At 31.6% G+C, this 14421-nt stretch overlaps 1 protein-coding gene across 1 annotated transcript in view; it reads left to right on the forward strand.

Moving 5' to 3' along the window:
* Positions 1-14421, forward strand: part of LOC137436105 (laminin subunit alpha-5) — a 196992-nt gene that overhangs the window by 44218 nt on the left and 138353 nt on the right. Inside the window, exons 26-28 of the mRNA XM_078786514.1 lie at positions 4812-4920; positions 5424-5521; positions 6167-6335. Coding sequence (XP_078642640.1) covers positions 4812-4920; positions 5424-5521; positions 6167-6335 — 376 coding nt within the window. The remainder of the gene's footprint in view (positions 1-4811; positions 4921-5423; positions 5522-6166; positions 6336-14421) is intronic.

The raw sequence follows: 14421 nt of genomic DNA on the forward strand, positions 1-14421 counted from the left end.
GAAACTTGTTATGCAGCATCTTTAAGAGATAAACTAGTTTGGGATTGCATGTGGGCGTTGCACGCCAAAAAATGGGCGTGGCAGGACGGCCATATTGAAAAATCGATTTTTGTCATATATTTTTAGCACATATAAACTATATAGTTTGTGGTTCTATTATGCATATTCTAACCATATTGATATAGACCAGTTGAGTTCAGGTTCCCTGGAACCTCTAGTTTTAAATAACCAAAAAAAAAAAAAAGTACAGGGAGGTGAAATCAGCTGCATGTGATGAGCAACGCGCAGAGTAAAATGAGTGTTCATTTACATCCGCATGATGTCTAAAAAATAAAGAAGATATAAGCACACCTGACACAAGGCTGAGGCTTCAGACTTTGGCACGCTCACGAGGCGTTCAATAAATTGCTCCAACCCGTCATTTTTGACAGACTTTTTGCAAGTGGATTAATTAATTTATCATTTTTGACTCAAGCATGGGTTTTAAACGAAATATTTGTGTAGTGCTAAAATTACTATAGTTTTACCTGTATAGTTTTATCTGTACTTTCTTTTGCATAAGTAATGTGACGGTGCCTGTCTCATAATGTCTCACAATTTTTATCTTCTCTCATCGCTTCATGCATCGTCACCAAACTCCGTCGGCATCATAATTAACAATGGTACGAGATGTGTTTAATTTCGCTTGCGTGTGTATGTTTGACCTGCATGCACGCCGAAACTGCTGGATGGAATGAGATGAAATTTGGGGTTGAATTTGAGGTGTGCCCGGGAAAGCTTTAGGTATTAAACAAAATCATCATCGCAGGGGTTCGGGAGGAATGGGTGGGGGGAAACCCACGTAAATGTGTATCCTGTTCATAAAAAACTTGAGTTAATCTCCAATACACTTCTGCATACATACACATAGATACGCATATACAGTCACGTGAAAAAGTAAGTACACCCCATGTAAAGTTTTGACATTTTCAACATATTTCAACATACAGCTATTTGATCTTCATTTCAACAATATTGATAGATAAAGGTGATATAATATAACAAATATCATGAAACATTTACATTTAGTAGTCCATTGTATAATTTAAATGAACATAAATGCAAATTTCACATGTGGAAAAAGTAAGTACACCCCTACATTTATCACCACTTCAAATACCTAAAATTACAATCAGGTGCACCAGCTCAGGTGCAAAATAATGATTAGAACATCGTTAGAGATGATCTTGGAGGAACCTGTCTTATTTAAACCTCAGACATTTCGTTTGGTTTGCTCTTTGTTGTTGAAGTGTGCGGCGTCACCATGCCTAGATCAAAAGAGCTCTCTGAGGCCTTCAGAAAGAAGGTTATAGATGCCTATGAGTCTGGGGAGGGATTTAAAAAGATCTCCAAACAATTTGAAATCAATCATTCGACTGTCCGGAAGATCATCTACAAGTGGAGAAGATTCCAAACAACTGCCAACTTGTTCAGGCCAGGCCACCCCAGCAAGTTCAGCCTGAGAGCAGACTGCAATATGCTGAAAGAAGTCTCGAAGAACCCCAGAATGTCATCACGGGACCTACAGGTAGCTCTTGCCACTGTTGATGTCAAAGTGCACGAGTCTACCATTAGAAAGAGGCGGCACAAATTTGATCTACATGGGAGGTGTGCCAGGAGGAAACCTTTGCTGTCCAGAAAGAACATCAGGGCAAGACTAAAGTTTGCCAATGAACACCTCGGCAAAGACCAGCACTTCTGGAACAATGTGCTCTGGACAGATGAGTCAAAGGTAGAGCTATTTGCCCACAGTACCAGAAGACATGTTTGGTGAAAACCAAAGACAGCATTTGACCACAAGAACCTGATACCAACTGTAAAGCATGATGGTGGAAATATTATGGTTTGGGACAGCTTTGCTGCATCAGGGCCTGGGCAGCTCACCATCATAGAATCCACTATGAATTCTTCATTGTACCAGAGGGTGCTTGAGGATAATGTGAGGCCATCTGTCAGAAAGTTGAAGCTCAACCGAAGGTGGACCTTGCAACATGACAATGACCCTAAACATACCAGTACATCCACCAAGGAATGGCTGAAAAGGAAGAAATGGAGGGTTCTGGAATGACCAAGTCAAAGCCCGGATCTAAATCCCATCGAGATGTTGTGGGGGGATTTGAAACGAGCCGTGCATGCAAGAAACCCCTCAAACATCGCACAGCTGAAAGAATTCTGCAAGGAGGAGTGGGGAAAATTTCTCCCAGTCGATGTCAGAGACTGGTAGACAGTTATAAGAAACGCCTACTTGAGGTTGTTTCTGCCAAAGGGGGCAATACCACCTATTAGAGCCGAGGGTGTACTTACTTTTTCCACAGAAGGAAATGGCATCTCTGTTAATTTTTTGTTGAATGAATTATTGCAAAGTCAATTCTTCATTGTTTTTTGTTCAATTAGATCACCTTTATCTATAGATACTGTTTAAATGAAGGTCAAATATTGATATGTCTACATATGTTAAAAAGATTTTGAAAAACATTTCATGGGGTGTACTTACTTTTTCCACATGTGAAATTTGCATTTGTTTATTTAAATAATACAATGGACTACAAAATGTAAATGTTTCATGATATTTGTTATATTATATCACCTTTATCTATCAATATTGTTGAAATGAAGATCAAATAGCTGTATGTTGAAATATGTTGAAAAAGTCAAAACTTTAAAGACATTTTGACTTACTTTTTCACTTGACTGTATATACTTACGCCAACATTTGGGGTCTGCCTAGCAGGCACGTAAGACATCGGCCATTATAAATCTCACAGTATTAAGTGTGGAAATTTCTGAGGAGATTGCGGCTGGCTCAATAGCGCAGTGGGCTGTTGACGCGTAATCAATGGAGGTCCGTGGTTCGAGTCCCGTATTGAGCTATAATTTTTCACACTTATCCCCTCGCAGGAATTTGATTCCTGTTTATATATATATATATATATATACATATCTTCATGATAAGTTTTACAATAATCATTAAAGAGATTAAGATGTTTTTTCAGCCTAGAAACTTCTCAAATATCAATGAGTAAGATGCACATCCAAGACAAATACTCGAGTACCTGTTTTGCTGTACCTACTCAAACTTACACTCAAAACATTGTAATTTGAGACTTGAATATATTCCATAAAGCGCAATGGACCAACAGGCTATTTAGCATAAGGACAATATGTTTTTGGCAGGAAGATGTCGAGGAATATTATTTTCGCCCTACCCTTATCTGTAACCCTAATTGATTTTAACCATAACCCTACCTTAACCATAACCCTACCTTAACCATAACCCTTACTTAACCATAATTATCCTTAACCATAGCCCTTACTTAAACATAATTATCCTTAACCATAACCCTACTTTAACCATGCATAATACCCTTAACCATAGCCCTTACTTCACCATAACCCTTACTTAGCCACAACCCTACCTTAACCATAATTACACTTAACTATAACTCTTACTTAACCATAACCCTACCTTAACCATATCCTTATCCATAACCCTTAGTTAACCATAACCCTACTTTAACCATAATTATCCTTATCCATAACCCTTACTTAACCATAACCCTACCTTAAACATAATTGCCCTTAACCATAACCCTACCTTAACCATAATTATCCTCAACCATAACCCTACCTTAACTATAATTACCCTTAACCATAACCCTTACTTCACCATAAGCCTTAATTAGCCATAACCCTACCTTAACCATAATTACCCTTAACCATAACCCTTACTTCACCACAACCCTTACTTAACCATAACCCTACCTTCACCATAATTACCCTTAACCATAACCCTTACTTCACCATAACCCTTACTTAGCCATAACCCTACCTTAAACATAATTACCCTTAACCATAACCCTTACTTCACCACAACCCTTACTTAGCCATAACCCTACCTTCACTATAATACCCTTAACCATAACCCTACTTTAACCATAATTATCCTTATCCATAACCCTTACTTAACCATAACCCTACCTTAACCATAATTGCCCTTAACCATAACCCTACCTTAACCATAATTACCCTTAACCATAACCCTTACTTCATGATAACCCTTACTTAGCCATAACCATACCTTAACCATAATTACACTTAACTATAACTCTTACTTCACCATAACCCTACCTTAACTATAATTATCCTTATCCATAACCCTTACTTAACCATAACTCAACCTTAACCATAATTATCCTTATCCATAACCCTTACTTAACCATAACCCTACCTTAACCATAATTATCCTTATCCATAACCCTTACTTAACCATAACTCAACCTTAACCATAATTATCCTTATCCATAACCCTTACTTAACCATAACCCTACCTTAACCATAATTATCCTTATCCATAACCCTTACTTAACCATAACTCAACCTTAACCATAATTACCCTTAACCAATAACCATAACCCTTACTTAACCATAACCATACCTTAACCATAACCCATACTTAACCATAACCATAACCATAACCATCCCTTAACCATAATTACCCTTAACCATAACCCTACCCTCAATTCCTTACCCTACCTTTTAAAACAACTTCACCCTACCTTTAAATTAAATCTTTCTTTAACATTGCCTCTTTTGTATGGTGGTAGATAGTAGAGTATGGTGGGGAACACACACGTCCCTTGCAGAAAAGAAGAAAGATCCCACCCATCCCTTTCATCCCTCCCTCTCTGCTTATCTGCCATATTATCCTCACAGTCCTGCTTATATGATCACTCCTATATCCCCAAACCAAACCTTTCTTTTTATTCATCCAGTTTCATGTGTCGTACGATGCTCGTCAAAAGCGATGGCCGTCTCGCTGTCTTCAACATAACCAGTCCCATAAAGATCAACATTTTTGGGAAGAACTTGAACTTGCAACAGGTGAGAGATTGAGAGAGAATAATTGTAATTATTGTGATCGTTATCTATATTATCATCGTCATATCAACTGGTAACATTGAAACTTGGCCAAGTTGTCTGGCTTTGGATTTGATGTTGATTGATTGATCCCAACTAAAACTTCCATCTAGTTCTTTCTTTTATACAGCACAGCATCCTTTGGAGGGGATTTTAAGATGGCTTGCTATTTGCATTGTGAAATGTAAATATCTTGTAGTTGTTTTTACAAAAATAAATATTTTGACCTGAGCCTTGGACAAATCCAAAGTGTCACGTGTGAGTCAGGTGTAAACTTTGCCACTACGTATCAACACAAAAAGACTCAATAATGAGTCTTTTTCATCTGAAACTGTCACATTGACCCCATACGTCTCCAAAAATCGTTTGCCTCCAACTGTGGATCAGATCGTGGTGGTTGTGGAGGTGTTGTACGAGTAGAATTTTATGAAGCTCCAAAAATGTTATCCTTATGTGTATATTTTCAGCTCAAATTCTTCCTGGTTCCTTCCCGCATTTTCTCCTTGGAGCTGTTGACACCACAAGTTCATTGCTTGACCCACCATGGCAAATCTATGCCAGACAGGTCTGACTCGGCACTGGTTGTGATTCACAAATGATATTAACCTCAATTGAATTTTAGACTCTACACTGGTGCTTACTTTTGTTATTTATTAAGCATGCAACTTGCAACATTGCGGAATATAGATACAAATGATAAGTCAAATCTCAATTGCTTGTTTCACAAAATAAAAAACTAAAATTAATCCAATCTGTGGTAACAAATATTTATTTAGTTTGTAAATAATATATAATTCATCAGCCAAAATAAAAATCTGATAAAGTTATTTTTCGAGTTGGGATTTGGGATGAAATTTCTTCTGACATTATATTTGGTTACACCCAGCCATTTTGCAATCTGATTGGTTATATGTGTGCATATAGTTGTTGGTGGTTAAATGCTAAAACCTCTTGCTTTTAATCCTTATGGATTTAAAAATGGTTTTAACTGCCTTTCCTTTTTAATTCCAAGTTTTTTTTCCTTTTGCAACAACATGCTGATAAAAGTAAAAGAAAAAAATTAACTCAAATAATTTTCTGCTGTATTGGCTTGTGCACATTCCATATGTAATTGTATATTGTTTGTGTAGCTGGGACTGTGCTTTGTTGTGTTTTGGTTGTTATTATTGATTGAAGAGATTATAAACCTTTGTGTGATTTCATTCTGCAGCTCTGAGTGTATGACCTCCCAGTTTGTGTTGCCTTCCCTGGCCTTACGAGTTGGAATTTCAGAAATAGTGCCACTAGGTGGTGATCCGACTCATGGTCCAGTTTTGGAACAAAAACCACCTCCTGCTTGGAAATCAAAAAGCAAGCTTTTCCCTCTGGGAGCCTTACAGGTGATGCTCAATCTTTACATACATTTTTCCCCTACACAGGTGTTGAGACAACACTTTAGAATTACCCTTTAGAATTACCCTTTAGAATTAGCCTTTAGAATTACACTTTAGAATTACACTTTAGAATTACACTTTAGAATTACACTTTAGAATTACGCTTTAGAATTACATTTTAGAATTACACTTTAGAATTACGCTTTAGAATTACATTTTAGAATTACACTTTAGAATTACACTTTAGAATTACATTTTAGAATTACCCTTTAAAATTACCATTTAGAATTACGCTTTAGAATTACACTTTAGAATTACACTTTAGAATTATCCTTTAGAATTACACTTTAGAATTACACTTTAGAATTACACTTTAGAATTACGCTTTAGAATCACACTTTAGAATTACCCTTTAGAATTACCCTTTAGAATTACACTTCAGAATTACCCTTTAGAATTACGCTTTAGAATCACACTTTAGAATTGCATTTTAGAATTACCCTTTAAAATTACCATTTAGAATTACGCTTTAGAATTACACTTTATAATTACACTTTAGAATTATCCTTTAGAATTACACTTTAGAATTACACTTTAGAATTACCCTTTAGAATTACGCTTTAGAATCACACTTTAGAATTACCCTTTAGAATTACCCTTTAGAATTACACTTTAGAATTACACTTTAGAATTACACTTTATAATTACCCTTTAGAATTACCCTTTAGAATTACGCTTTAGAATTACGCTTTAGAATTACCCTTTAGAATTACCATTTAGAATTACGCTTTAGAATTACACTTTAGAATTACCCTTTAGAATTACCATTTAGAATTACGCTTTAGAATTACACTTTGGAATTACCCTTTAGAATTACCCTTTAGAATTACAGTTTAGAATTACACTTTAGAATTACCCTTTAGAATTACCCTTTAGAATTACCCTTTAGAATTACCCTTTAGAACTACGCTTTAGAATTGCACTTTAGAATTACCCTTTAGAATTACCCTTTAGAATTACCCTTTAGAATTACGCTTTAGAATTACACTTTAGAATTACGCTTTAGAATTACCCTTTGGAATTACACTTTAGAATTATGCTTTAGAATTACACTTTAGAATTACCCTTTAGAATTAACCTTTAGAATTACATTTTATAATTACACTTTAGAATTACCCTTTAGAATTACCCTTTAGAATTACACTTTAGAATTACACTTTAGAATTACCTTTTAGAATTACACTTTAGAATTACACTTTAGAATTACCATTTAGAATTACACTTTAGAATTACACTTTAGAATTACACTTTAGAATTACCCTTTAGAATTACCCTTTAGAATTACGCTTTAGAATTACGCTTTAGAATTACCCTTTAGAATTACGCTTTAGAATTACACTTTGGAATTACGCTTTAGAATTACCCTTTAGAATTACCATTTAGAATTATGCTTTAGAATTACACTTTAGAATTACCCTTTAGAATTACCCTTTAGAATTACACTTTATAATTACACTCTAGAATTACACTTTAGAATTACCCTTTAGAATTACACTTTAGACTTACACTTTAGAATTACCTTTTAGAATTACCCTTTAGAATTACACTTTAGAATTACACTTTAGAATTACCTTTTAGAATTACACTTTAGAATTACACTTTAGAATTACACTTTAGAATTACACTTCAGAATTACACTTTAGAATTACACTTTAGAATTACACTTTAGAATTACACTTCAGAATTACGCTTTAGAATTACACTTCAGAATTACACTTTAGAATTACACTTCAGAATTACACTTCAGAATTACACTTCAGAATTACACTTTAGAATTACACTTTAGAATTACCCTTTAGAATTACACTTTAGAATTACACTTTAGAATTACACTTTAGAATTACCCTTTAGAATTACACTTTAGAATTACCCTTTAGAATTACACTTTAGAATTACCCTTTAGAATTACACTTTAGAATTACACTTTAGAATTACCCTTTAGAATTACCCTTTAGAATTACACTTTAGAATTACACTTTAGAATTACCCTTTAGAATTACACTTTAGAATTACCCTTTAGAATTACACTTTAGAATTACACTTTAGAATTACACTTTAGAATTACACTTTAGAATTACCCTTTAGAATTACACTTTAGAATTACACTTTAGAATTACACTTTAGAATTACACTTTAGAATTACCCTTTAGAATTACCCTTTAGAATTACACTTTAGAATTACCCTTTAGAATTACACTTTAGATTTACACTTTAGAATTACACTTTAGAATTACACTTTAGAATTACACTTTAGAATTACTCTTCAGAATTACACTTTAGAATTACACTTTAGAATTACACTTTAGAATTACACTTTAGAATTACACTTTAGAATTACACTTTAGAATTACACTTTAGAATTACGCTTTAGAATTACACTTTAGAATTACACTTTAGAATTACACTTTAGAATTACACTTTAGAATTACCCTTTAGAATTACACTTTAGAATTACACTTTAGAATTACACTTTAGAATTACACTTTAGAATTACACTTTAGAATTACACTTTAGAATTACACTTTAGAATTACACTTTAGAATTACACTTTAGAATTACACTTTAGAATTACACTTTAGAATTACACTTTAGAATTACACTTTAGAATTACCCTTTAGAATTACACTTTAGAATTACACTTTAGAATTACACTTTAGAATTACACTTTAGAATTACCCTTTAGAATTACCCTTTAGAATTACACTTTAGAATTACCCTTTAGAATTACACTTTAGATTTACACTTTAGAATTACCCTTTAGAATTACACTTTAGAATTACACTTTAGAATTACACTTTAGAATTACACTTTAGAATTACACTTTAGAATTACCCTTTAGAATTATGCTTTAGAATTACACTTTAGAATTACACTTTGGAATTACACTTTAGAATTACACTTTAGAATTACACTTTAGAATTACACTTTAGAATTACCCTTCAGAATTACACTTTAGAATTACACTTTAGAATTACACTTTAGAATTACACTTTAGAATTACGCTTTAGAATAACCCTTTAGAATTATGCTTTAGAATTACCCTTTAGAATTACCCTTTACAATTACCCTTTAGAATTACCCTTTAGAATTACCCTTTAGAATTACCCTTTAGAATTACCCTTTAGAATTACGCTTTAGAATTACACTTTAGAATTACCCTTCAGAATTACCCTTCAGAATTACTCTTCAGAATTACACTTTAGAATTACCCTTCAGAATTACTCTTCAGAATTACACTTTAGAATTACCCTTTAGAATTACCCTTTAGAATTACACTTTAAAATTACCCTTTAGAATTACCCATTAGAATTACACTTTAGAATTACACTTTAGAATTACACTTTAGAATTACATTTTAGAATTACCCTTTAGAATTACCCTTTAGAATTACACTTTAGAATTACCCTTTAGAATTACACTTTAGAATTACACTTTAGAATTACACTTTAGAATTACACTTTAGAATTACACTTTAGAATTACCCTTTAGAATTACCCTTTAGAATTACACTTTAGAATTACCCTTTAGAATTACCCTTTAGAATTACCCTTTAGAATTACACTTTAGAATTACCCTTTAGAATTACACTTTAGAATTACACTTTAGAATTACACTTTAGAATTACACTTTAGAATTACGCTTTAGAATAACCCTTTAGAATTATGCTTTAGAATTACCCTTTAGAATTACCCTTTAGAATTACCCTTTAGAATTACCCTTTCGAATTACCCTTTAGAATTACCCTTTAGAATTACGCTTTAGAATTACACTTTAGAATTACCCTTCAGAATTACCCTTCAGAATTACTCTTCAGAATTACACTTTAGAATTACCCTTCAGAATTACTCTTCAGAATTACACTTTAGAATTACCCTTTAGAATTACCCTTTAGAATTACACTTTAAAATTACCCTTTAGAATTACCCATTAGAATTACACTTTAGAATTACACTTTAGAATTACACTTTAGAATTACATTTTAGAATTACCCTTTAGAATTACCCTTTAGAATTACACTTTAGAATTACCCTTTAGAATTACACTTTAGAATTACCCTTTAGAATTACCCTTTAGAATTACACTTTAGAATTACCCTTTAGAATTACCCTTTAGAATTACCCTTTAGAATTACACTTTAGAATTACCCTTTAGAATTACACTTTAGAATTACACTTTAGAATTACACTTTAGAATTACACTTTAGAATTACGCTTTAGAATAACCCTTTAGAATTATGCTTTAGAATTACCCTTTAGAATTACCCTTTAGAATTACCCATTAGAATTACACTTTAGAATTACACTTTAGAATTACACTTTAGAATTACATTTTAGAATTACCCTTTAGAATTACCCTTTAGAATTACACTTTAGAATTACACTTTAGAATTACACTTTAGAATTACCCTTTAGAATTACCCTTTAGAATTACACTTTAGAATTACCCTTTAGAATTACCCTTTAGAATTACCCTTTAGAATTACACTTTAGAATTACCCTTTAGAATTACACTTTAGAATTACACTTTAGAATTACACTTTAGAATTACACTTTAGAATTACACTTTAGAATTACGCTTTAGAATAACCCTTTAGAATTATGCTTTAGAATTACCCTTTAGAATTACCCTTTAGAATTACCCTTTAGAATTACCCTTTAGAATTACCCTTTAGAATTACCCTTTAGAATTACCCTTTAGAATTACGCTTTAGAATTACACTTTAGAATTACCCTTCAGAATTACCCTTCAGAATTACTCTTCAGAATTACACTTTAGAATTACCCTTCAGAATTACTCTTCAGAATTACACTTTAGAATTACCCTTTAGAATTACCCTTTAGAATTACACTTTAAAATTACCCTTTAGAATTACCCATTAGAATTACACTTTAGAATTACACTTTAGAATTACACTTTAGAATTACATTTTAGAATTACCCTTTAGAATTACCCTTTAGAATTACACTTTAGAATTACCCTTTAGAATTACACTTTAGAATTACACTTTAGAATTACACTTTAGAATTACACTTTAGAATTACACTTTAGAATTACACTTTAGAATTACCCTTCAGAATTACACTTTAGAATTACACTTTAGAATTACACTTTAGAATTACACTTTAGAATTACGCTTTAGAATAACCCTTTAGAATTATGCTTTAGAATTACCCTTTAGAATTACCCTTTAGAATTACCCTTTAGAATTACCCTTTAGAATTACCCTTTAGAATTACCCTTTAGAATTACCCTTTAGAATTACGCTTTAGAATTACACTTTAGAATTACCCTTCAGAATTACCCTTCAGAATTACTCTTCAGAATTACACTTTAGAATTACCCTTCAGAATTACTCTTCAGAATTACACTTTAGAATTACCCTTTAGAATTACCCTTTAGAATTACACTTTAAAATTACCCTTTAGAATTACCCATAAGAATTACACTTTAGAATTACACTTTAGAATTACACTTTAGAATTACACTTTAGAATTACACTTTAGAATTACACTTTAGAATTGCCCTTTAGAATTACCCTTTAGAATTACCCTTTAGAATTATCCTTTAGAATTACCCTTTAGAATTACCCTTTAGAATTACCCGTTAGAATTACTCTTCAGAATTACACTTCAGAATTACACTTTAGAATTACACTTTAGAATTACACTTTAGAATTACACTTCAGAATTACACTTTAGAATTACACTTTAGAATTACACTTTAGAATTACTCTTCAGAATTACGCTTTAGAATTACACTTTAGAATTACCCTTCAGAATTACTCTTCAGAATTACACTTTAGAATTACCCTTTAGAATTACACTTTAAAATTACACTTTAGAATTACCCTTCAGAATTACTCTTCAGAATTACACTTTAGAATTACCCTTTAGAATTACCCTTTAGAATTACACTTTAAAATTACCCTTTAGAATTACCCTTTAGAATTATCCTTTAGAATTACCCTTTAGAATTACCCTTTAGAATTACCCTTTAGAATTATCCTTTAGAATTACCCTTTAGAATTATCCTTTAGAATTACCCTTTAGAATTACCCTTTAGAATTACCCTTTAGAATTACTCTTCAGAATTACACTTCAGAATTACCCTTTAGAATTACCCTTTAGAATTATCCTTTAGAATTACCCTTTAGAATTACCCTTTAGAATTATCCTTCAGAATTACTCTTTAGAATTACACTTTAGAATTACACTTCAGAATTACACTTTAGAATTACACTTTAGAATTACACTTTAGAAATACACTTCAGAATTACGCTTTAGAATTACACTTTAGAATTACCCTTCAGAATTACTCTTCAGAATTACACTTTAGAATTACCCTTTAGAATTACACTTTAAAATTACACTTTAGAATTACCCTTCAGAATTACTCTTCAGAATTACACTTTAGAATTACCCTTCAGAATTACTCTTCAGAATTACACTTTAGAATTACCCTTTAGAATTACCCTTTAGAATTACACTTTAAAATTACCCTTTAGAATTACCCTTTAGAATTACACTTTAGAATTACACTTTAGAATTACACTTTAGAATTACACTTTAGAATTACACTTTAAAATTACACTTTAGAATTGCCCTTTAGAATTACACTTTAGAATTGCCCTTTAGAATTACCCTTTAGAATTACCCTTTAGAATTATCCTTTAGAATTACCCTTTAGAATTACCCTTTAGAATTACCCTTTAGAATTACTCTTCAGAATTACACTTCAGAATTACACTTTAGAATTACACTTTAGAATTACACTTTAGAATTACACTTTAGAATTACACTTCAGAATTACACTTTAGAATTACACTTCAGAATTACACTTCAGAATTACACTTCAGAATTACACTTTAGAATTACACTTTAGAATTACACTTTAGAATTACCCTTTAGAATTACACTTTAGAATTACACTTTAGAATTACCCTTTAGAATTACCCTTTAGAATTACACTTTAGAATTACCCTTTAGAATTACACTTTAGAATTACCCTTTAGAATTACACTTTAGAATTACACTTTAGAATTACCCTTTAGAATTACACATTAGAATTACACTTTAGAATTACCCTTTAGAATTACACTTTAGAATTACCCTTTAGAATTACCCTTTAGAATTACACTTTAGAATTACCCTTTAGAATTACACTTTAGAATTACCCTTTATAATTACACTTTAGAATTACCCTTTAGAATTACACTTTAGAATTACCCTTTAGAATTACACTTTAGAATTACCCTTTATAATTACACTTTAGAATTACCCTTTAGAATTACACTTTAGAATTACCCTTTAGAATTACACTTTAGAATTACACTTTAGAATTACCCTTTAGAATTACACTTTAGAATTACACTTTAGAATTACCCTTTAGAATTACCCTTTAGAATTACACTTTAGAATTACCCTTTAGAATTACACTTTAGAATTACACTTTAGAATTACACTTTAGAATTACCCTTTAGAATTACACTTTAGAATTACACTTTAGAATTACACTTTAGAATTACACTTTAGAATTACACTTTAGAATTACACTTTAGAATTACCCTTTAGAATTACCCTTTAGAATTACACTTTAGAATTACCCTTTAGAATTACCCTTTAGAATTACCCTTTAGAATTACACTTTAGAATTACCCTTTAGAATTACACTTTAGAATTACACTTTAGAATTACACTTTAGAATTACGCTTTAGAATAACCCTTTAGAATTATGCTTTGGAATTACCCTTTAGAATTACCCTTTAGAATTACCCTTTAGAATTACCCTTTCGAATTACCCTTTAGAATTACCCTTTAGAATTACGCTTTAGAATTACACTTTAGAATTACCCTTCAGAATTACCCTTCAGAATTACTCTTCAGAATTACACTTTAGAATTACCCTTCAGAATTACTCTTCAGAATTACACTTTAGAATTACCCTTTAGAATTACCCTTTAGAATTACACTTTAAAATTACCCTTTAGAATTACCCATTAGAATTACACTTTAGAATTACACTTTAGAATTAC

This window comes from Myxine glutinosa, chromosome 11 (assembly GCF_964187855.1).
Source record: "Myxine glutinosa chromosome 11, kmMyxGlut1.1, whole genome shotgun sequence".
Lineage (NCBI taxonomy): Eukaryota > Metazoa > Chordata > Myxini > Myxiniformes > Myxinidae > Myxine > Myxine glutinosa.